At 38.6% G+C, this 25797-nt stretch overlaps 1 protein-coding gene across 2 annotated transcripts in view; it reads right to left on the reverse strand.

The window, feature by feature from the left end:
* Positions 1-6982: 6982 nt before the first annotated feature.
* Positions 6983-25797, reverse strand: part of RAB7A (RAB7A, member RAS oncogene family) — a 38795-nt gene continuing 19980 nt past the window's right edge. For both annotated transcript variants that reach the window (XM_025174979.2, XM_007421898.4), the window contains exons 2-6: positions 14202-14290; positions 12282-12408; positions 9299-9517; positions 8839-8967; positions 6983-8281 (exon numbers count right to left, since the gene is read on the reverse strand). In XM_025174979.2, the coding sequence (XP_025030747.1) occupies positions 8186-8281; positions 8839-8967; positions 9299-9517; positions 12282-12408; positions 14202-14254 (624 nt within the window). In that variant the 5' untranslated portion in view covers positions 14255-14290 and the 3' untranslated portion in view covers positions 6983-8185. The remainder of the gene's footprint in view (positions 8282-8838; positions 8968-9298; positions 9518-12281; positions 12409-14201; positions 14291-25797) is intronic.

Here is a 25797-nt window from a genome sequence, read left to right on the forward strand (position 1 = left end):
TTCTTTAAATCTTATTTCTTTCCCCCGAATCATCTAATAATACAAGTATTACATCAAAGCGGGACAATTATAGAACAAGTTTACATTGTCTCAAATAAATGTTCAGCATTGAGAAGTTGACATCCAGCCCTTTATAAACATCTGCTCATGTATCCAATAAATATAAAAAAATAATCTTTTGGTATTCACATAACAGACACATTAATCCTGCACTTGACCCAGTAGTGCAAATTCAGACAGAATATTACAAATTGTGTAGTGATAAGTTAGAAGTTTAGGCTGCATGGATACAATCCTGTCTCCCACAAATTCTAGGCACATACACTGATGTTACCTACATATCAAGTAAAGCAAAGTGAGAATACATGTTTTGTCTATAGCCTCCCCCCTGCCTGCCATGAAAGTGTATGTTGTAGAATCTGAACAAAGGTCTCATCCTATTTCTGCACAAAGTAGATTAAAAACTCTGCCATAACATATACTACACCAAAGTTTAATGAATAAACCCGCATAAGTTTAATCTAGAGCACCAAAAGATTTCTTCAGATTACTTTGTTATCTCTCTGAATTTGGAATAAATTCTTCTGATATACATTTCTAAATAGTAGCTTAATAATTAATCCCTCTGTCTCACTGCAGAGCAATCCTATTTTTAAAGAATTGTGGTGAACCCAACAGCCTGTTGATGACACTCTATTAACACAGAAATGAGAGAGGAACACCATTTTCCACCTTCCCCAACATTTAAACAAATTATCTCTTGCTCCAAGCAATAAAAAGAAATTAATGTTTCTGTAGAAGGATAAACTAGGAATGTTTTTAAAAAATTAAAAGGTGACAATGGCAAATAATTTCCATACTATTGCCAGGAATACTGCAATGGTATGTCAAGTAGTCACTAAGAGTTGAGCCAGACTCAGGGGCATATTTACCTTTATTTAACTGGGGTGGTGTGATGGAGAAGCAGAAAATATTTAGTTGTTGCAGATTCAGCACCTTTAACACCCTGTTATCTGAGCGAAGCTTGAGCTTACAAGTCTTGAGGAAGGGGATAGGGTTCTTAGGGCTGTCAGAGTAGCCACGTATATATTAGATCCACATCCTTCCTAGTTGGTCAAGCTACTAGATAGTGATGTGTGGCTGGGTTCAAGCAGTTGTAAATTCCTTCTTTAGTAGAGAGGGTGGTAGGACTCCAGCTTCAGAGGAGCCTGAAGGAAGTGGATTTTCTGGACCCCTTTCAGTTATCTTTCAGGCCAAGGTACAGTACCAAGATGGCATTGATTGTGCTTGTAGAGGACTTCCGGCTGGTTTGAAATGCAGGTGTTGCAACCCTTTGGGCCCTACTTGATCATGGCCTTTGGTGCTATCTATCCTTCTGGTAAGTCTCAAGGGGTTGCAAAAGGGGAACACCATATTTCAGTGGTTCTCTTTTCTTCATGGTTTGTAGTGGGAGAGACTCCTATTTTGCTTTATTAGTGGACAGTGTTCAGTGCCTGAATAGGATAGTTGTCTATGCTTCCAAAAATGCTGCTTCTAAAATACAGCTGTTATTAACTTCATGCAGTAACATTATTATGAGAGCCAGTTTGGTGTAGTGGTTAAGGCATCAGGCTAGAAACCAGGAGACCGTGAGTTCTAGTCCTGCCTAGGCACAAAGCCAACTGGGTGACCTTGGGCCAGCCACTTTCTCTCAGCCCTAGGAAGGAGGCAGTGGCAAACCACTTCTGAAAAACCTTGCCAAGAAAACTGCAGGGACTAGTCCAGGCAGTCTCTGAGAATCGGACATGATTGAACGGATCAAAAAAAAAAAGTAACTGCAAGAGAACATACAAAGCTTCTTTGTATCTTTTTGAACCTAAAATGAATGACTATATACATGGTTCTGTGTACAAGGTAAAGGCAACAAACATTTTGTAATTAAGTCGTAATAACCCAAGTGCCAAACAGATCTGGCAGGGTTGGCACGCTCCAAGTTCCTTCAATTAAGCAATGCCATCCATTGAGACCCCGAACCATCTGTCCTCTGGAGTGAGGTTCCCCCTGAGATCTGAACAGCCCCACCCTGCTAGTGTTTCAAAGGGTCCCGAAGACCTGGCTCTTTACCCAGGCCTTGGTGAGGATGACTGAAGCCTCCCTTTTAACCTAGTTTGTTTTCACATGGTTTGTTATTCTGCCATCTCTACTCTTTGTTTCTTGTTTTTATTGTTTTCATGTTTTAAATCATTTGTAAACCACCCAGAGTCTCTGGGAGTTGGGCGGCATATACATTTAATAAATAATAAAACAGCAGAATCCTACAATCTGCATCAGTTACATAATTTGGTTAGTCAAGAAAGAAAAGGGAGTCATGATTCATGCAGATCAGGTTATGAGATTTTTTTCACATTCAAAATATTGTTTTATCAGAGTTTTCAGGACTTAAACCTTTGTTCTTTTGCTGGGCTCTGACTGAATGATAGATCCAGAATTCTAATATAAGATGTTCAGTTCAAAAGCAGTGAAAAAATATCAGGTTTCCAAATATCTGACTTGTAGTCCTGTAACATTTTCACACTGGGTCCACTAGAAAAAAGGATTACATTCATAAACAAGCTTAACAGTTACCAATCACATGAGACTCTAAAGAGTAAAAGAGCTCTTTTATCTTCTTGTACTGACTGGTAACATATTAGGGCACTAATGTATTAGATCCAAATAACTTTGTCATACTGAAGGCAAATGGCCTGAAGGCTTTCTGTATAACCTTTAATCCTCATGAATCCAGATGGAACAGAGCTTATGCAATCACTGAGTTTCCTGTACAGCACAATCGTATTTCCTGTATTCATTTAGTGAATAATGGCATATCACTTACAATTATGCCATTGATTTTACACACACTGAATCAATAATGCTTATGGGGCAGAACCCTCTATTGGCTCAGCCACTATTATAGACTTTTTAAAGCAAGGTTAGATGCTACATGCTGTATTCCAGCTTTTTGATAACTTTTCTCCCATATATGGGAACTCAGCACATTCAGTCATAGAATGTAAGCTGTCTAGTCCATCCAGTATAGGGACTCAGGACTACTGCATCCTTGACAGATGGGTACCCAGCCTCTCAAGGATGTTCCATTGTTTAACAGCTGTTACTATCAGGAAGTTTGCCCAATGCCCAGCTGAAATCTACTTACTTATAATTTAAACCCACTTTTTGTCCTCTTCTGGAACAGTGAACAATTCTGCTCCATCTCCAGTGTGACAGCCCTTCAGATACCTGAAGACAGCTATCATGTCTCCATGCACACTTCTGTTCTCCAGACTGACCATACACAGCTCCTCCCAACCATGCCCGCTAAGTTTTCCACCCAGACCCTTTATCATCTCAGCTGCTCTGCTCTGGACACACTCCAGGTTGTCAACATCCATCCTAAATACAGTGCCCAGAACTGGAGACAATTTTTTTAATATGCAATCTGATCAAAACAGTGTAGGAAAGAATGATGAGTTCTCTTGATCTTGACACTCTCTCTGTTGAAACACAGGATGGCATCTGCGTTTTTCACATCTGCATAAACTGCTGATTCATGTTCCCCTTGAGACCAAGAGACTGAGATCTTTTTTGTAGGTATTGTGGCCCAGTATGGCTCTTCCACCCTATATTCATGCCTACTAAATGTAGGACTTTCACATGTTTCTTGGTTGAAACTCAACTTAGTTTCTGACCAGCTTGTGAAGATCCTCCTGAATCCTGGTTCTTTCTTCTAAGGCATCTGCTCACTCACACCCCCCCCCCACTTTTGTATTGTCTGCAAATTCAATAACTATATTTTCTAACTCATTTTTTAAATTTCCCATCAAAGTCACAAATGCTCTGTGCTGAAGAACACTGAGAATTGCTACTGGTACTATAGCACTAGTGTTTCCGCCTGTCCTAATGTAAAATGTATATTCACACACACACACAAAGAATAATTTTTACACTGGTACTACCATATTCTTCTCTGGAATTTCTTGGCCTACTAGAATGGCAGATGGTAAAAAGATGAATAAAACAATTGACAATGAAAAGAAAAAGCCAAACAAGTTTATGTTTAAGATATTATATTTATAATGGTTGTCTATAATTTAAATATAACTCAAAATAGAAACAATGTTAACCAATGACTCAAATCAGAGTCACCACATTTCTCTTTGGGGGTCGTCTAGGTTAAAGGTAGATTGTGGTAGATTTTGTAACCCTGCTGAACTCTTCTCTGATCGTACTACTGACATACAGCAATATATTTTCACAACACTTGAAGGCAGGGAGCATCCCAAACTGTTGTATAATGTATAAAAGAGCCTATACAGTTGTTGAAAAAGGAAAAATCAAGCTTCCCCTCTCTCAAACCTGAAAAATCCTCATTGCACTGCAGCCTTTGGAACCTAGAAAATACTTCAGCTTACAATGAAAATACGGTTGCCCATTCCTCTCCTACATGAAAACCATGCTAAGGAATAAAAATAATTCAGCAATACAATTTTGAAGTATCTTCTTCTTCATCATCATTGACAATGAGTGAGAACACTAATGTGGGTCATCCTTCCTGCACTGCTTGGCAAAGAAAATTACAGTTCTGCAAGTTTTCTTTCCAAATATGCAACTTGTCTGACTTCTATAAATTGTGGATAAATGGTAAATTTTATTTTAAAAAGCTTTTCATAAGACAAAAAGCTACATACCAAATGCTGTTCTTCACGAACCAGTATCTGATCAAAACATGTGTTTAGTAGCAACTGATGCATGCAGAAACCACAGAGTATTTATCAACAGGAAACCAGAGCCCAGACACTGACTACGCATTCGGTAAGTATCCATGCAGAAGACTCAGTCTTCACAATCAAGTATAATGATGGCAGTCAATCATGAATCTAGGAAAACATGCTCCCACCTGAATCTATGAGCAGCAGCAGATTAAGTGTAACATTTCATTAAAAAACCCTATGTTTTCACAGCTGTATTCCTGTGATTCTGGGTAGACAGAATCGTACATAAGACAGATGGAAATTATTTTGGGAAGAACAAAAACGAAAGCAGTTTCCCTCCCAGATTTCATAGACTTGAGTCCAGTTCATCTCAAAATGTAGAAGAGCATTCCAAGGCCATTTATAATGTGTGTTAAATTCTTAATTAGCTATCTTGTCATCACAAGTTGGTATACATAATATCCAGAACTTTTACACATTTTATTCTAAACTTCCAGCTAATTAGGAAAAGGGAAGTAGGTTTTCCAACATTTAGTACTAAACAGCCTTTTTTGGAACAAACTGGCAAGACTAAAGCTTTTTAATACTATACCATTACAGTAAACCCCAGGAAAGTGTATTTGCTCTCCTCATTCTAGAAAACACAGTAGAACAAGAGTAGCAAAGGCACTTGAGGGGCCAATACATGCTGCATTGTGGCCAACTCCATCTTATTGGGTACCAGGAGGGTAGTTCTGGGGAGGTGGGAGTATTCAGTATCCCAGGAAGTGACTACTGCACAAACCAACTGCCATCAACCCACCCTAAGCCACTTCCAGGACAATACGGTCATGACCTAATGAGATATTGACAGGACTGCCATACTGCATTAACCTATACTGTAGTATGGTTTACTCAATTTTGGTTTATCAGAATTGCTTATCAACTGCAGCTTATTCACCAATATAATTGTTCTTCATGGAAGATATGAATTTCATCACTGTACAATTTAACTGGCACAATAAATTTGATTATAGTGTTTATGCAAGCAAGATCTAGCACCCAAGCTGGCTTTGTTCATTTAATTCAATGAATTATTCTGAGAATCAGAGTAAGCACCAACACTGTATATTCAGCAAATGAAAAAAAGAGACTGATCAAGCAAATAATCTGCCACTCCCATTTAATAAAAGGAAATGTAGTGTCCAAGTAATTTTGCTTTCTAGAGCACCAAGCTTTCCACTGCCATAAAACAAAAGCTACTACTTAGGGACCATATGCAGTTAGGAGGCCAGACAAGGATCTGAGAAAGAAGCACTTTTCATTTTGGGGTCTCTGCCAATTTGAAGTTATACTCTATAAGCAACATTTCTTCAGCCTAATTCCTTCAAGAACTATTTTTGTGTTAATCACCTCACCATTTTTAGAATTAAAATTAGGGCCTTCAGATGTTATTTAATGGGTCATCTGAAATTTGAAGAAATCGTGACTACCGCCATTTGAAATGGCATTCCCCATCAATCAAGTCAGCTCTGCTTCGGAAAGCTAAGTCAAACCATATCCATATTAATAACGTAAGGTGCAATCTACTGGTATTGTACTATTAGAATTGCTTCTTAGCAGGCAATTTTTCTTTTGCTCACGTACCCTCTGTTAAGACCTGCTCTAGAGAACTGTGGCTTCCCCAGGAGCAGATTTTTAAGGAAACTGGAAATCCCTCTGTAGTTCCAAAATCTGAAGATCAGGGGTAAATAGCACTTATGTCCAATTCTGCTTGAGTGACATACAACAATCAGAACAATTTTACTTTCAGAAATGTGGCTTTCAAGAAGCAATCTCTGATATCTCTGTAGGTACCCTTGAAACTATTTTTAAAAATCCTTGTAACAGCTGATGTTATGAGCAGACTTCCACTATTACATTATGAATTGACCTCGTTTTCCTCCCTTTGCATATTTGTTCCCCAGAGCCTATCAACGTCTGGAGTAAATCTGGGAGCACATATGGGGAAAGTCTGGGTCAGTGATGTTTACTGACTGTTCGACATAATTCAATACAACCCAATAGTAAAGATAGTCTCTATGCACTTCTGTCATGTACTTTCTCCCCTCATCGCATAAGCATAGATTCTTTCTCAAAATCCTGAGTGGAAAACTCTTAGTAACTGCTCCGGCAGGCCACTATCATATAAAGTGGGCATAGGGTAAATAAAATAAAACTGGCTCTGAAGTGCTAGCTTCAACAAGGAGAAACATAGAAACAGGGAGCAAGAATTTTTGTTCCTGTTAAGTTTATTGGCGTGTTTCTTTACAGAAGAGTTCTGGCTACATACTAGAGTGTAGACCTCAGGTTGAGGGGAACAGTATAAATGCTCCATTCAAGAAAGCTACAAATGCAAGGATGAGTAGAGGGCAGAACAAAATTGCCAAGGTTTCATTAGAGGAAATCCAGACAAGTGACAGTAAGAGAAAGAGGAGGAGGAAGAGGAGGAGGAGGGCACTTAACCATTAAGAGTGACTGTCTCGATCGAGATGGAGCTGTTTCTACAGAGTTGGACATTTCATGTTAGATGCCTCTTTACATTTGTAGAGTAATTGTGAAAGGGGTAAAAGGAAACAAAGCAATCATTTTGAAAAGTGTATTTAATTTCTGAAGTCCAATAATCCGGCACGCATAATCATGCATTTGAAAATTTTTCACTACAAATAAGCCAGATAATATTTTTCAAGGAGATGAAGCTTTTTGGCTCTTAAATCAATAAAAATGTTTACATAATTCTTGCTTCTACTGTACAGAATACTGTCTCTATTTGGACTTGTGCTGCTAGCACACTGCATTTCACAAGTGTCCTGTTCATTTCCTAAACAGCTTGTGTTTCAGTACTTAAACATGTAATTCAAGAATTTTACACTAATTTATACATTTAATTGGTTGCATATATTAACATGTACTATAAGATTCTTTTTCCTAAAGAAGCCATTACATAATATGTGGATACTGTAAAAAGATCTGATTAGTTAAAAGTAACAAGCATTAACAGATACATACAAAACTCAACCTAGTGGAACTGAGTGCTGAGCTTGCAATGAACTATGAGTAATCAGCCTTTCCAGTTGCCGCCTTCACAGGGGAAACACAAGACAATTAAAGGGGAATTGTTACAGAGTATCTGTACACAGTTTCTTTCCAATGGAGATCTGGAAGTAGCTTAAGTTCCAAATGTATAAGAGGTTCCTTTTTAACTACAGGAGAACGGTCTGCTACCATAAAAATGTAATGGGATGCAAAGATACTGATGAAGTTGTGTGGAGGAATGAATGGACTTACAAGTTGTTCACGGTCAGGGGGCAATTTTGGCCGCTGAAAATGACATCTTTCTTTTTTTCCCCCAGGACAGGAGAGGGGCCATTTATGGTTGAAGGCCTAAGTGTGATATCGGTTTGTGAAGGACTGTGCTTAATCCCTCCAGCCCCACCTCAGCAGGTGCAATTCTCTGCAGAAGCCTTTGCTCGGTCATTCTTGTCTAGCTTGATAGGTTCCGGAAATTCATTGTAAAGCTCCACTTCAGTTTCCTACCAGGAAAGAGGACAGAGGTCACCAACTACAGTTCAATACCTTGCTCAAGTTGATCACTCCTGCTTTGGGAGCAGGAGGGATACTAGCATACTACCATTTCAAAGGGACATATGTGGTCACTGCCTCCACACTGTCCCTAAAAAAGGAACCCCAAGCCTTTCCCACCATGGATGGCACTAAATGAGTACTATAGACTAAACCAGTGTTGTCCAAACTTGGCCACTTTAAGATGAGTGGACTTCAACTCCCAGAATTCCCCAGCCACTCATCTTAAAGTGGCCAAGTTTGGACAACACTGGACTAAACGTAGCTCACATGGCTGTTCTCTTAAGCAAATGACATCAAAGACTGCAGAATCCTATGGAAGGTTTTTCAAATAATTAGGGTGTTAAAATATTGCAAACAATCTGCTTATCTGGAAAAGTAAACTGGAGGACTACTAGTGTATAAAAGACAACAATGGCTGTTATTGTCTACAGCCACCCATCAAAGGTTTGATCTTTTACAGAGATTATGAACTGAGTGCCAAAAGAGGGCACTAGGCAGGGCTCACCTGTTTAAGTGCATTTCGTGCAATTGTCTGGAAAGCTTGTTCCACGTTAATAGCCTCCTTCGCACTGGTTTCAAAGTAAGGAATATTGTTTTTGCTGTAGCACCAGGCCTGTGCTCGTTTTGTGGTAACCTGTTAACACAGGAAGGTTCTTTTAATGAGTTCAGCTCATATATTCTTACTAGCCAACCACCTTTTGTTTATTACCAATAGCAAAGAACTTCACATTATTCCCTGAGCTGTAGAGCTCATGAGTGCTGAGAAATCCTTGTATATCAAAAGCTTCTTTCCAAAGTGATGTTATACTATTTACGTTCTCTAAAGCAGCATACTTATTCATGTACTTCAGTATAACATTTTGCAAAAATCCAGTCTGAAAATCTTGTTGTAATTTACAACCCACCCATGGGTGGGGGCTGGAGACTTTTGCCTTGATTCTAGTTCAATGTAGTATCCCACTTACTTGTCTATTTTCTAGGTCAATCTTGTTTCCCAGCACAACAAAAGGAAAGTTCTCAGGATCTCGGGGACTGGCTTGAATGAGGAACTCGTCTCGCCAGCTATCAAGAGTTTTAAACGTGTTGGGAGCTGTTACATCAAACACCAGCACACAGCAGTCTGCTCCCCTGTAGAAGGCAACTCCCAAAGACTGAAACCGCTCCTGCCCTGCTGTATCCCATATCTGCAGAGATGAGAACAACACAGTAGCTTAATAGCAGATCTTCTATTCAGATCAAGTATAATCTGATGTTTTAAAATGTGGGGATAACTCTATTCCTCCCCCCATATAGATAGTAACCCTGTGTACTTTCCTCCTTTCATCTTTGAAACATTTTCTGCATACCTAAGAACTCTGGGGAATAAATTGGATTCTCAGTCACATAAAGAGGCTCTGTAACAAGGAGGCTGTTTGCCATCCTTGCATTTGTAGAGAATAGCTAAGATGTTGGCTTCATATCCACTCCTGTTTCTTATTTATAGAACCAATATGAGTAAGGTTTTAATCATATCATCCCAATTTCTTCACTACCATGTAATAAGGCATGCCAGGGTCAAACCAGCCCTCCCTTTGGGTACTTTGGTTCTGAGTTAACCCTCTCCCGCCCTTGGGGATGAACAGCGCCTGGAAGATTAGGTCTCCTTACTGCTGCTCCTACCACCCCTTTGTTACAAACTAGTTTCTCCCTTCCCCAACAGCCCTCTGGGGAACCAGGGGAGGACTGAAGGGGAAATCTTACCCCACCAAAGGTCTGGCTAAACTACAGGAAGGGAAACCAAACAAAAACATTGGGATTCAGGAGCTCAGCCAAGCTCCTCTACCAGGTGCAATACAAGGTGCTGGTTATAAAGCCCTGCAGGGTATAGGGCCTGGTTACTTGGGGATCACCTGTCTGGTAAGGTCACCTAGAGTGGGCATGCTCCAGGACCCATCAATTAAGCAGTGACATCTTACGGGACCCAGGAAGCATGTCTTCTCAGGGATAGCACTTCCCCAGTGGAACTATATCCCCCCAGAGATCTGTACTGCTCCCCCACCCTTCTGACTTTCCGCAAAGTCTGTTGGAGTTGGGCGGCTCTAATAAATCTAAACAAATAAGCAAATAACTGCTCCAGACCCAGCTGTTCTGCCAGGCCCTGGGCTAGGATGGGGGTCATCCCTTTGGTTGGTTTTGGCTGCTTGGCTTTTGTTTTCTGATTAGCTGTCTTTTTTTTTTCCCTTTTGATATATTTTATTTTAATTGTTATCTGTAAGCTGCCCAGAGTTGCTATGGAGTCAAGTAGCCTCAAAATTGAAATAAATGATTACCAAAAAGGTTCCTTTGCGTGAATATTGCAAATAATGAATTCATCTTTTGAAAGAATACCACAAACAAGTCACTATTTTAGGCTCAATTCTTTAATGGACTAGTGGTAAGCAATTCTGTTTTGGGTGAGAGAGGTCAGGGTCTGAAGTCAGAAGGCAAAGCAGGACACTCAGACTCATGAATCCTACCCTTTTCAAGAAAAACCTCACATCAAGTTGAACAAAATACTCAAGAGAGGCTTCAGTTTCCACAAAAGAGAGCAAACTCAATTTCTCCAGGCAGGCACTTTTGTCATGCTTTGCTTTAGAGTCAGGCAACATAGGATATTTAAGCTACTTTTCCCTATTATAAAGCACAGTGAAAGACAGACAACTCTTATTAACTTTTCTAGCATCTGCATAGGACAATGGAGATCATAATGCCAAGAAGGTCTAAGCCAAATTAAATTGGTCTGCCTCTCATTTCTATAGCAATACTATTTGTGAAATCCACTTTGTCATTCATTTTCCTGAACTATATGTAAGAAGCTTGCCTCTTGTATCTAATCCTTTTTCAAGGCTCCTTTGTGCAGTAAGATCTACGGTTGGGCATCTGACTGGCCAAACAGCAGCTAAGAATTCTTTAAAACGTTAATTGTTAAAACATTAAAGTATCAACCTTTTTAAGAAGGCATTTGTAGGAAGAAGTTACTTTTTTACTCTTTTTACCATGGAGCTCGCAATGTCTCCTGAGCTATCTTCACAACCACTCTGAAGTAGATTAGGCCCAGATGTGTGACCTAATGAAATCTATTAAGATTCAAACTGGGAATCCCAAAGACTATTCTAATATTATCCATCAGGCACGTCAATAGTGAGATCCCATCAATTAGTGAAATTCTTCCCAGCAGCAGAATTCGACAATCAATTCATTATCTCTGTTCAAATAACAGGAAACACCAACCATGTAATACTCAAAACTTCCATACAAGAGGGCCAGTTTATCAAATCAAGCCAACTTCCATATTGCAAGGTAACTTTAATCTTTAACACTATTTATTGCATGCTGTGTAGTTTGACAACTCTAGGCAGCTTGCCTAAAAAAACTAAAAAACCAAAACCATGGAACTAAAAGCTTCCTTTAAATACTCATTAAAAACAATAAAGATATTGAATATTGTTAATAAAAATTACTACTATTAGAAAGACCTTCCTATCTGAACGTCCTCCCGAATAGGACTGTCTTTACCACTTTTCTAAAAAACACAAGGGTAGGGTTACATCTGACCTCAGGGGGCAGGCTGTTCCAGAATGAGGCGGCTACCACTGAGAATGTCATTCTCTGGGTACTGACCCCTCTGATCTCTCTCAGGGTGGGCACCTGGAATATCCTCTTCCTGCCAGACCTCTTGGGGGGGGGGCAAAAGTAACAAAGACATATTTTTGTACTAATCTCAAATAAAGTTCCTGAAGATCTCATGACCTTGTTAGATTTTTAAATCATAGCTGGGCCTGCACACCACTCCAAAATCTGAAGAAGTGTAAGGAATGCCCCATATATAATCAGCCTAACATTTTAGAATAAGCAGAGTAGGTATAAATAAATTAATGCAAAACAAAAATGGGGTCTTCTAACAAGAAAATGCTAAAAGCACATTCTTACCTGCATTGTGACTAATCTATCATCCACCATCACCTCCTTGGTCAGGAAGTCTGCCCCTATTGTAGCTTTGTACTGGTTACTGAATTTTTTGTTCACATACTGATTCATAAGAGATGTCTTTCCCACCCTATGCAAACAGAAGAGAATTCATGAAGCCATGGAGACAATAGCACAAGTTCAATAATATATTCAATCTATGTTTATAGTCTTGTGCAGACAAAATACAGGTCTGCACACTTTTTTATTCTGACATATCTTAATTCCTATAATTAATAGAACAAGTTTATTTATACTTATGTTTTGAGTTCAATTCAACTGACAGTAAGCCTCTAATTGATTCATTTAGACATTAGAGGCTGAACTAGGGTTAGGAACACATTATCCTGCAACAATAATTGACTTCTGCTCCAACTATCCAGTTATCTAGATCAACATTTTAAAATATACAGATTGGAGGAGTACTTTAAGTGTTCCATTATGACAGCATGTGCTATTTACCATTTCTAGATTACAGCATAAATAAATAACTGGTCATACCATGCCAAATATAAATTTTGATCAATCAATGAATCAAAACTGATTTATGAATCAGGCTTAATCTACTGCCCTTTGGATGTGGTGTGATAATACTGTCACCCACATTGGTCAAAGGGAATTATAGTCTCAAGATATTCATAGAGCAGAATTAGGAAGGTTGCTCTATTATTTGGATTCTCATGCTACATTTGTTTACTATTCTTTGCAGGTTTTACCATTTGTAATTTTTCAATTTATTATTTTTTAAAAATAAATTGAAAAATTCTGAATTATGGGAGGGAATCCAAGGATTAAAAAGCTTAGTCTTCAATTTTAGCTTTCCTCAACCACAGCATTTTGCTACATATCCCTTATATTTAGAAAGAGATTTCATTTGGTAAACTATTCTATCTTATTGTGGCAATTGCTGTTCATATGATATGCATATATTAATGATACAATGCCTCTTTATTTACTGATAAATGAGAATGGAGTAAAATTACATATTAGTATTTATTCAAAACTATATTTCAGCTGCAAATGTTTTTTACAGAGATGTTCAAGATTGTCAGAACATTATCTGAATCCCTAGCCTAATGACATCAGATTCAAATATCAACAATAAAAATGGGTCAGATTACATTTCAAAAGAAATCTGGGATTTCTTTTCCCAGCCACAGTAGCTGTAAGACAGCTCTCAAAGATGTAGCCATTTGCATATCCAGCTCTTTAATACTTCATAATTTTGCTGATCAATGATGGAAATAAAATGACTTAGTACTTCATAACAGCACAGTTTGTATAATACTATTTTAATGCCTAGAGAACTACCTTTGAGAGCTGGTCCAGCTTTAGATAATGTTTTTCTCTATTCTGTCACATCTGCATCTTATGGAAAACTAAAAAAAAAAAAAAAGCTAGTTCTTACTCCCATGTACTTGAAGCAATTAGAACTACTTAGCTAGAATAACACAGATGAAACGCTTTGACAATTTATTCAGTGTCGGCACTACTGTTTTGTAATGATTTGTACCTCATCTGGAGATTATTTTTTTAGCTAACATATTTTGATTTTTTCACATTTATATTGCGTTAAGGATTGTGTGCTCATATACTTTGTATGATAAGGTGTTTAAGGTATCCAGGAGTTATAAGATACTTTTTTCAAGGCTAGATGTTTACATGATCCTTTGGCTAGTTTCAGTTCTTTTTGCTGGTCTTTTTTGCAAACCTTTGTAAGCTGAGTGGATTTCCATTATATTTAATTATATTTCAACTGCAGCAAAATTTTATACTTCAGTATTATCTTGGGTATTTTGCATGGCTTATTGCAATATAATGCTCTTTGCTGACAGTTCTTATGCAGTGTCAATCAAGGCAAGATATTATTGTTCCAGTACTTACCCTGAATCTCCAAGAATGATGACTTTGAGTAATACTTTCTTTCTAGAAGTCATTATTACAGAATTCAGATGAATATTCAAGCGCACTTACTAGACAAAAAGAAATTACAATATAAAAGTCTTATTCTGCAATTCATTTGCTTTTACAGACAGGTCAAAATATAGATAATGTATTAATATGTCATATCCTTGCAAACTAGATACTAGATATTGCTTTCTCAAAACAGCTGTAAGGATGCAATCATTTCATTGCAAGAAAGCCTCCGCTTGGCTACTGATCAAATACAGAGAATGCTTAGCCATTCAATTTAAGTGCCCCATAAAGCATCAAAGCAGGAAGGAAAGATTCCCCATAAGCTTCACTATTGCTGAATATTATCCAGTCTTAAAAGCATTCTAACACTTTCTTCTTTGGCTTAAACAGAAAAAAATAACCTTAGTTATCTACCTAAAGCTGTTTGATGAAAAATAAATTACCGCTTCAGTCTTATTTAAATTTCAGATTAATAGAATCAGAACATCCACTGGAAAGAATGCTACTCCTGCCAGAAATTCAACTTGGGAGAAGAGTCCATAATTCTTATTTTTGTTAAGAAGTGCTTACTAGAGCTTTGACACACACATATACAGCTTAATTATTTCAATATTGGAGAAAGAATGAAGAGAATGAGGCTCAGGAAAATTGCATATTACGCACAGTCTTTGGGGTTACATGGAACATCTGTTCTACAATTGTTTAAGTATAATTACACAATCTACTGCTAAATTGAAATTCCAACCATTTATAGGAATAGCAGCTTCATTTAAAAGGCCCAGCAAAGCTATGATTATTTATTGGGCTTGCAAGTATAGCTGTGAACACCTGTTAGTATCTATATTCTGCTATATGAGATTCACAAATGTTTAACACTGAAGGAAATGGCACTGTGGATTGCAAGCCTCTTAATGTTGGAGGAAAACGCTGCTTGCCAAAAAAGGAAGCACCCAAACTCAAAGGTTGCAGCTAGTTTAAAGAAATATCAGGGTACAGTTGAACCATGTTTTTCAGTAAAAAACAAAAAAGCAAGTAACTGCAAAAATCATACAGTGAAATGTTAACAGAATGGGTAGAGTTCCATTTCCCAAATTCCAGTAAATCAAAGAACATTTGATCATGGCAACCCAAATCATATCATTTGAATGATGAATGTCATAATGCAAATGATACAATTTGAGTCATTTGCATCATGACATCTTCACACAAATGACACGTATTGCATTACTCAAATGATATAAAATTGCAATGGCATTTAGTCCTTTCCAAGAAAAGTCTGTTGCACTGAGTAAATCATGGTTTCATTGTATTGCTTGAATTTCTAGATTTTCTCTTTGAAATTTGGAGAAAACTTTGACAGCCTAATTCAGCAGTTATTTCAAGAAAACAACCTTAGCTGGGTTCAACAATTAGCCCTTATTTTTAAAGACCACTTAACATGGGACTTATTTCCTTCATATTAATTTATCTCCAATGGCGGGGATTGAATGTGTTAACATTCTCTTGATTGAAACGATAAGTTTTCTCTTTCAGATGTTTGAAAGCCACAGCTCCTATGCAGACTTTTTGTTCATTGCAGTACTGCTTTGCAAACACCAATGGAGCTACTCAGTACCAGCAGAGCACAACTGCAGCTATTAACACTTACATGATTAAGTGTTACTATAACAAAGCAAAATAAATAATAGAGTATACCTACAAGGCTCAAACTTGGTGTAGAAAGCATTTATACATACCCAATGGCAAAAAAAAATCTTTGTAATTTTAACACAAATTAGTCAGGTAGGTATCAATCAGCAAAACAGAAGCTACTTATTTATTAGACTGTTAAACTCCACAGTCATGCCACCCTTAGCACTTTCAAGGGGAAATTTCCATAATGCAACAGTATAAAGATTATAAAAACAATCATAACAAATACTTAAAATTATCTTAAAGCCAGACCACATAAACTAATTTATGGCACTATCCTCACTAATTAAAAAGGCTCTCTGGAAGAACTTTTTTAACATGCTTCCAAAAGACAAACAGGGTCAGAGCAGATCTCTGGTGACAAACTATTCCACAACAAAGGGACCTTTTGTTAGGATATGTTCTCCTAAATGTGCTCCTTCTAACCTCCCAATAGCTGGGGGCTGTGAACAGTTCTCAAGGATCATCACTCCTAAACATTTCATTAGTTGCATAAAGCATCATGTAATATTATCAAGGGTATGCTTTCCTATAAACTTTAACACACTCATTATTTAACTGGGAAAAAACCCTGAAGAAGTGCAGGTTTTTTTAAAATGAGGCCTTTCAATAGCCCATTTGAAATAACTTATGAAATTTGAAGCATCCAGAAAAAAAATCGAATCCTATCCATAGCACACTATGCTAGCAGCCAGTATGTAGTTATCACAAATACATAGAAATGCCCCAACATTAACAATGATATTCCACATATGCATACTCTTGTCCATATGCTTTTGGAGTTATGGTTTACTTCTGACATAAGAAATGGTATTTCATGAGAGTCCAGTTACTCAAAGCCTCACTATTCTATTATTCTAGGAAAAAAGGATACTGTAAATCAGTATTTTCCAAACTGGGTAGCTTTCTGTATGCGGATTTCAGCTCTCAAAATACTCCAGCAGAATACTGTAAGTTAAAGTGCTATGTATCTAAGATGCTCAGGTTGGAAAAGGTTGCTGTGGATATTTTAAAGTACAGTGGTACTTCGGGTCACGAACGCTTCTGTTCACAACCAATTCGGGTCACAAACAGCACCGTTCGCAAAATTTTGCTTCCGTCCACGAACTCCGCATCGGATGACGAACAGGAACCGCGGCCATTTTCCCTGCCGTGACATGTGGTCGTGGCTTCCTGTAGGGAGGGGGACTCTCCTTCCAAGCAATAACCGCCTCCCCACCCGCCTTCCTGTCCTCCACGCCAGAAGTCGCCTCGAGCAAGGTTAGCGTTCTCTCTCTTCGTACTGCACTGTACGTTGTTTCATATTTTTGTGGTTTTTTAAAAAAATACGTATGATTCAGAATGGATTAACCGTAATTACATTGAACCTTATGGGAAAATTTGATTTGGGATGCGACCAAAATCAGTTGGCGACCAAATTCGGAGGGGTCAAAATGGATTAACCATATTTAGATTGAACCTTATGGGAAAATTTGATTCGGGTCGCGACCAATTTGGGTCGCAACCAGAGTCGCAGAATGAATTAAGTTCGTGACCCGAGGTATAACTCCATTGTTATAGGCCATACCAGTCTATAGATAAATTCATCTTTCCAGCTAAATAGCCCTGGCACATGCCTGGCACATGCACGCAACAGTAAACTTTGGGGAGACTTTGGATTTCAGACAGAAGATGATGTAGAGGCTATAATGAACTGGTTGTGCTATTTTGATAAAGATGAGATAACTGAGGTTAAAGAATTTTAGTATTTGCCCATACGAGGCATGTTTCTATTGATAACTATTTTTTTATTGCTGAACATCTTCTCTTTATTCCCTTGGGTAACCATAGGAACAGTACTTGGCTCAAGTCTGCGCAGTCAGATTACAACAACATGTGTGAGCTCAGAGTGCTTAATCACATGCCTTCCTTCATGAAGAAAGCACTTCATGTCTTTTCTCCATAAGGTCTCATTTTTGTTGAAGTGTAGATTTTAAACTCAAGGTTCACTAGTTCCTCTGGAAGAGAGTATGAAGTCAAGTAGTCAGCATTTATTCCATGGGTTCTGAATGAAGATAGAATAAATTGATTCCGTGAATATCAAGAGATATGATACCAACAAATATCTTCCTCAATCCAAGCAGCAAAGATACTAACAAGCTTCCCACATTAATTTAAAGTAGGAATTACTTGGGAAGACGCTTGGCAAGAATGCATCAAGACTGTTATTTCCCAATTATTCCCAGACCAGAAAGAACTTGCAGGGATCATTCTGTACAGTTTTCCACAGAATGCTTAAGACCATCCTCAGTGTAACAATATCACTGCCAGGATGTGAAGATCCAGATTTCCACATAACTGTGGGAAGTTTAGGGGTGGCTTCCCCCCTCATCCATTTCTGGTTTGATTTTCTTGTTCATTTAATAGTGTGTTTTTCAAGCACCCAGTTGATATTTGTAACAAATTCCAAATGTGAACCTCAAACCTGCCTCTCAGCAAGGGTTAGACCATTAGGAGAGGTAAACATAATAACCAATATTGAGCCACTTATTTAGTACTACAGGTAGTCCTTGCTTAATGATCACAATAGGGACCAAATTGGTCGTTAAGCAAGGCAATCATTAAGCGAGTCACCCTGTGACCAGACCTGATTTTACTATCATTTTTACAACAGTTGTTAAGTGAATCACGTGGTTGTTAAACAAATCCAGCTTCTCCAATGGATGTTTTTTGCTGGAATTCGCTTAACCACCACACGATTTGCTTAACAACCATCTTAAAAAAGGTTGCAAATTGTGATCATGTGACCGCAGGGGGTGGTGCGACTGCGACAGTCGCAAGTACAGGTTGTAAAGCACTTTCCCAAGGCCATTGTAACTTTGAACCATCATTAAACAGTCATTAAGGACTACCTGTAGTACATCTATTCAGATCTGAAGAGGAAAAAGTACTTTGATGGAAATGTTGACATCCTTGTTGCACCTGCTGGTGCCTCTATGAAGCAGTTGTGCCTTTTTCTGGGCTTGCAGAATAGTCCCAGGAAAATAGTCACTTTGAGTTAAGGAGGTGCTGACAGGATGCAACAAGATTCAGAGTACATTTAGAACCTGTATGTGCACTACATACAGATGACAAAAAGTTTTTAATTTCAACTTTTCATAATAAACCTGGAAATAGTGGGTTATCTCCTATCGGTAGATTGCTGCTGGCATCGGGAAAACAGAAATTTAGAAATACTCATCAAAGTTATATGGCCACCCATCTCACTAATGTGACTCTGGGTAGCATACAATAAAATTATTAAAAGAAATCTTAAAGAACTATTAAAACAATAAAATATTAATAAGATCACAGGAGAATATACATATGTCCTCTCGTGATTGATTGATTTAATTTGTATGACTCCTCATCTCACCAAGTGACTCTGGATGGTGAACAAAATTTAAAAAATGAAAACAATTAAAATAATACCAAAATTAAAATGCATAGCAGCCAAGAATAAATCACCCATCACACTGATTAAATTAATAACAAAAAAGGGTCTCAGGGTCTCAGGTCCAGAGCCAGATTTTTAAGGACTTACAAAAAGCCAGCAGGGTGGGGGCCATCCTGATATCTGGAGGGAGAATGTTCCATAAGATGGGTGCTCTGGCAGAAAAGGCATCTCTTGTAGGCCCTGCCAGCTGGCATTCCTTAGCCAACAGGATCTGAAGCATGCCCATCCTGCCAGATCAGATGGGTAGAAACAAGCAGAAAGTCCCTCAAGTAACCTGTTCCTAAGTCATGAAGGGCTTTAAAGGTGACAACCAGCACCTTGAATGCACCCAAAAGTACACTGGCAACCAATGCAGTTCCTGGAGTAGAGATGTTACATGTGCTGAATAACCAGTGCCATTTACTACCCATGCTACTGCATTCTGCACCAGTTGAAGTTTCCAAATGCTCTTCAAGGGGAGCCCCATGTAGAGTGCATTGCAGTGGTCCAGACCAGAGGTCACGAGGATATGAGTGACAGTGAGCAGAGCCTCCCGGTCCAGGAACCAGCGCAACTGGTGCACAATCCAAAGGTGTGCAAAGGCCCTAACCATGACTACCACCTGCTCTTTGAGTAGAAGCTATGAGTCCAGGAGGACCCCCAGATTGTGCACTGTGTCTGTCTGAGGCAGTGCCATCTCATCCAAGACCAATGATGGAAAGTTCCTGGCACCAGAAAGTTCAATCACCCAAAGCCACTCAGTCTTGCTTGGGTTGAGCTGAAGCCTATTGTGCTCCATCCAAGCCCCCACAGCCTCCAGACACTGGGACAGGATGTCCATGGCATCATTCAGGCAGCCTGGGGTAGAGATAAAAAGCTGGGTATCATCAGCATACTGGTGATACCTCACCCCAAACTGTCAGATGACCTCACCCAACGGCCTCATGTAGATGTTAAACGGAGGGGAAAAAGAACCGAGCCCAGATGCACCCCACAAAGCAGGGACTGGACCTCTCCCCTATTAACACCGACTGGAACTGGCCCCAAAGGAGAACCAACACAACCTCCAATACCAGAGACAGTCCAGAAGGATACCATGACTGGTGGTATCAAAAGCTGCTGAGAGGTCAAGAAGAGCTAGGATGGAAGCACTACCTCCATCATGTTCCCACCAGAGATCATCCAAGAGTGTGATCAATGCTGTCTCCATCGCATATCCTGGCCTGAATCCTGACTGAAAGGGATCTAGATAATCCATTTCATCCAGAGTCCCTTGAAGCTGCAGTGTAACCACCTTCCCTTTCTAGAAACTGGACAAAAACTGTCCAGACTGGTGGAGTTGAGAGATGGCCCCTTGAGAAAGGGGCGCATCACTGCCTTAAAACTGAAACTCTTCACATGTATGCAAAATGATACATATATACCCATCATGCTATTCCCTTTTGGGATAAACAGTGTTACACAGAGAGCAGAAAAGGAGTAAAAAATACTAATATGTGAAATAAAGAATTGGAAAATCAAATGGCCCAATTTTTAAGAAATGTTAAGTATACTTTGTATGATTTAAGAATGAAGTTAATTCATCTGAAAATCTTATTTTATGCTTACTGGACTCCCAAAACATGTTTTTAAAAGGATGCTTATCAGATTTCTTGTGATGGCATTATAAGCAAAGTAATTCTCCATGAATTCATTCTTGAAGCAAACTCTTGTCTTGCTACACACCACTTTAATATAACATTTACCTCGTTTCCACTGCATCCAATTACTCGTATGTTTCTCCTGACATAACCATGTCACTTCCATTTAATGAAGACAGACGTATACTCTCATGCACAGCCATCTTTACTTCAACAAACAGTGATTTTTCACAAATTACATCCTGCCCACTCCTTTTCTACCAGCATTTGCACATCTTAAAATTGCTCCATTCATTTTCCCATCACTACTTTTGGCCATTTAGATGCAACTTGCAATCATGCACTCTATTTTTCTGTCAAGCACACCTTAGTCATAATGTTGAGATCCATACTTGTTACATCACGCAACCTAACATTCAGAACACCTCATTTTGATTCTCAGCCAAAAATGTGGCATGACTGACATGCAAAGAACACTCACACCTCCAATGTTATCGTAAATATTTGTTATATGTTTATTTATAAATACATTAAATAACCATGGGACACATTTGGTTTTTTGTTACCTGTTCAATGTTGAACCATTTATTTCCTCTATTATATACCCTTCTTATATTTGGCAAACCACCTTTCAATTCCATTGCTGTGGGAAACATTCCATAATTCAAACCTGTTCACTTTATCCCACACCTTCTCTAAACTGGTTATATGAATGTGAGAAAATAAGTTTGTTGCGCATCTCTCAATGAGCTGCTTAAGAGCAACAATCTGGTCTGTAGATCACTTCTCCAGCAAAAAGCCACCCTGCACTCCCCTAATTTTTCTTGCTTCATTAGCAAACCACATCAAAATTTTAAAATTTCTCCAGTTATACCATCTACACCTGCATCTTTACCATTTTTTCACAGCATAATTCGTTTCAATCTTTTGTTTCAGTTTCACCCTATAACATATTATTGCCATACAAATATCTAAAATACTCCTTTCATCATTCATTTACTCCAGCTTCATCCCAAACCATTTCATTATTTTTAATTCCATTTACTCATGATACTCCCTAGCTTGCGTTACCCACTTTCAAAACAATTTTATATACATCAAAATCAGTCTCCATTTTCTCTGCCTCTTTTAACTTTAATTGTTCCTTGCTCTCTTTGATTACATTGTTTGCACCTATAATTTTTTCTATGCAGAGATTACACAATATTTTTCTTTCACCCTTATTTTTGCGTCAATATTATCATATACAGGTAGTCCCTAACTTTCAACCATTCGTTCAGCAACCGTTCGAAGTTATGACAGCGCTGAACGAAGGGACTTACGACCTATGCCCAAAGTTATGGTTGTTGCAGCATCCCCGCAGTCATGTGATCAAAATCCAAGCACTCTGCAGCCTGCTCACACTTACGACCGCAGGGGCACTGCAACTCCCCCCATTTATGCCCTTTTGGCCCCTGCCGCCCTGTGCTCCGCTTCCCCAACTGACCTTCACTGCTGTCTTGCTCCTGCTGCTGATGAGACATGTCCAGCCTGGCTGCTGGGCCATACAGGGCTGGCTTTGTGCAGCAAAAATGACAACAAAAACTGCACAAAGGCTAAAGGGGCCACAGCACACCAAAACTCCCCTTTGAGTTGCGCTCCTGAGCCATATGGGGCTGGTTCTGTGCTACAAAAAAGGGGGGGGGGAGCCAAAAACATCCTTTTTTCCTTTTTTGCAGTGCAAAGCCAGCCCCATATGGCCCAGGAACGCAATGCAAAGGGGCTTTCGGCACGCTCCAGCTCAGGGAGGGGCTTTGTGCTTTTTTTTTTTTTAAGCACAACTCCATACACTTCTGTGACACTCTATAACACAGTTCTTTTCCCTCTGTTCCAGGCAGCTTCCAATATCCTTCTCTTACATCCACTTTTGATACAGTTTTGTTGGACAATTAATCTATCTTCTAATACTTTTTCCATATTGGACTCATACTTGCTTTTCCTTTAATTCTGCTTTAATATTTTTAAAAAATAGGAAAAATGTAAAGGAAACAGGAAAATGGGGGGAAAAGTAGGACATGGTACTGAGATTGTGGGTCATCCAGAGGGAAATATGATCCTAAGAGTACTTCTAGGTCTCTCCATGCTTTCAATCCCATCAACTATGCCATATTTCTGTGGGATTAAGTCTTAGGAGAATTGTTTTGTAATGGTTCTGATTTTTCCTACTGAGACTCACCCAGACCATGGTACTGAGGGAATGTTTGACATCCAGGTTGTTGATTTATGATGTCCATATGTTTCTCCCTCTGCAGTGTTTAAATCTACATGAAATTACTGGTAATATTGGTTCAGGGTAAACTGATTACACCCAGCTCTATTACTTTTTTCAACTCAATTTCAAGAAAGCAATTGGAACCCCTGAATATTGTTTAAATTTGAATCTACGCTGGATGAGGAAAAGCAAACTGAAATTAAGTCAGACAAGATGGAGATGCTATTGATAAGGGGAAACAGACTCAGGGTCTAAGTTGGTCATCTCCTGTAGAAAAAGCAGGTTTGCACTCTGAGAGTGCTCCATATCCCCTAATGTAACTGGATTTACAGGTGAGGCCTGTGGCAAGGAGCATATTTGTATAATTACAACTAATGTGTCAACTATGACCTTTCTTCAGCCATTCAAACCTAGTAATGGTTACCTACACCCTAGTCATATCCTGCCTTAATTACTGCAACACTTCCCAAGGAGATATGTTTGGTCCCACTTCTCCACTATTTGATTTTAACTATACTGTTTATTATGTTTATAATTTGTATTTTTATGACTGTGTTACCATAACTCAATAAACCCACAGACCCATCTCAACTCTTTTAGCCTAGTCTAGTCTTTTGAATGAACCCAACCATTAAGATAGAGAAGAATGCCTCATTTGCTCAATAAGCATTACTATGTAATTTTTACATAGTTCCTCTACATTACAACAATACTGGCTCTGAATTAGTCATCCCTGTTGTAGAGATATTGTCATGGCTGTAAATAAAGATATACTCCCATAAATTTCACAATATTTCACAAATCAGTAATTTTACAGGTTTTCCTTCAAGTCTTCTCTTCCAGAAGATTTAACAGGATAATCTTGCTGGGATTTAATTATTTCTCTTCTTACAATTAATAAATAATAGGTAATCAGACCAATAGATTTGAGCAGACTTGTTACATTTGGCAGTGCTCATTAACAGCAACACTAAGAAAACCAGCAGTATCCTTAGCCGTACATTCTTGACATTGGCAAAATACTCTTGCAAAAAAGCACACCCTTAAGGAGCAACAATGACATCATCTTTGTCAGGCAGCTTTAAGCACAGCTGCTGCATTAACTTTTCATCTTTGCTAGGAAACAGATCATCAGCAGATATGCTTCCAGCAAGATACACCAGGCTAGATAACTATTGAGAAGTAGTGAGTCCATGAAATGCCTGTATGAAAAGCAATGCTACCAGTTACTATACCATTTCAGTACACTAATTATTTGATTATACAGCCTACCTTTAGCTTTCATTACACAAATGTGAGTTGCCTAATATAGCTCCCTGAACCAGCTCTCTATCTGCTGAGTTTAAACATTTGAAAAACCCATCAGCAATGCTAAGCTGAAAAGTAGGGACATGTTAGCTGAATGAAAACCTTCCCTGAGCCGGTGCATTTCAAAAGTGTTGGATTACAACTTTTACAGTGGCTAGAAATTACTCCTATATTTTTAGACATCTTAACTGCTGAGCATCAGTTTGAAAAAGGCTTAAGTCCACAAATAGTAAATATTCCAGTTCTAAATAGAAATTAGTATGAGATGTCAGAACACTAGCAAGAACTTATGCTCTCTGTACATTGCTTATACTTTTGTTTAAAGGAATGCTTATACTCATTAAATATTCATATTTAGAGAATGGACAGAATGCAGTTTGACTGCTTGAAGTGATTTTCACCATACATCTTAAATAGCAGTGCTGGCAGCAGCTTGTATTTTCCACTTTGCATATATAATTGAACCCAAAAGCTGTGATCAAGAGTAGCCAAGAAAACTGAAACATAATTGGCATAAATGCCAGCATTATTGCCTCTATTTGTCCAAAATCAGCTTCCATATATCTCACTGCCCACCACAGCTATTTACGGTGTAAACATAAATAGAATCTTATTCCAGGAGTGTAGTTTAAAAAAAAATAATTGGCACTTAATGCATTCAATTATCTCCCAAACAATACCACTGAGCAAAGCCAATCAGCCTTCTTCAAGCTTGAACCTTCCACGTATTATAAATTACACTTTCTATCTAGCTGTTATGGTCTATTATCAGAGATTATGGAAATATGGAATGACCTAGATTAGAAAAACTGGAATAGATCATGAAAAGCAAATGCTATAGACATACAGTGGGGCAAAAAAGTATTTAGTCAGCCACCAGTTGTGCAAGTTCTCCCACTTAAAAAGATGAGAGAAGCCTGTAATTTTCATCATAGGTATACCTCAACTATGAGAGACAAAATGGGGGAAAAAATCCAGAAAATCACATTGTCTGATTTTTAAAGAATTTATTTGCAAATCATGGTGGAAAATAAGTATTTGGTCACCTACAAACAAGCAAGATGTCTGGCTCTGACAGACCTGTAACTACTTCTTTAAGAGGCTCCTCTGTCCTCCACTCGTTACCTGTAGTAATGGCACCTGTTTGACCTTGTTATCAGTATAAAAGACACCTGTCCACAACCTCAAACAGTCACACTCAAACTCCACTATGGCCAA

The sequence above is a fragment of the Python bivittatus genome, unplaced genomic scaffold (genome assembly GCF_059951505.1).
Source record: "Python bivittatus isolate LINGU-HERP-01145 unplaced genomic scaffold, Pbiv_v1 ctg000080_np1212, whole genome shotgun sequence".
In the NCBI taxonomy this organism is placed as follows: Eukaryota; Metazoa; Chordata; class Lepidosauria; order Squamata; family Pythonidae; genus Python; species Python bivittatus.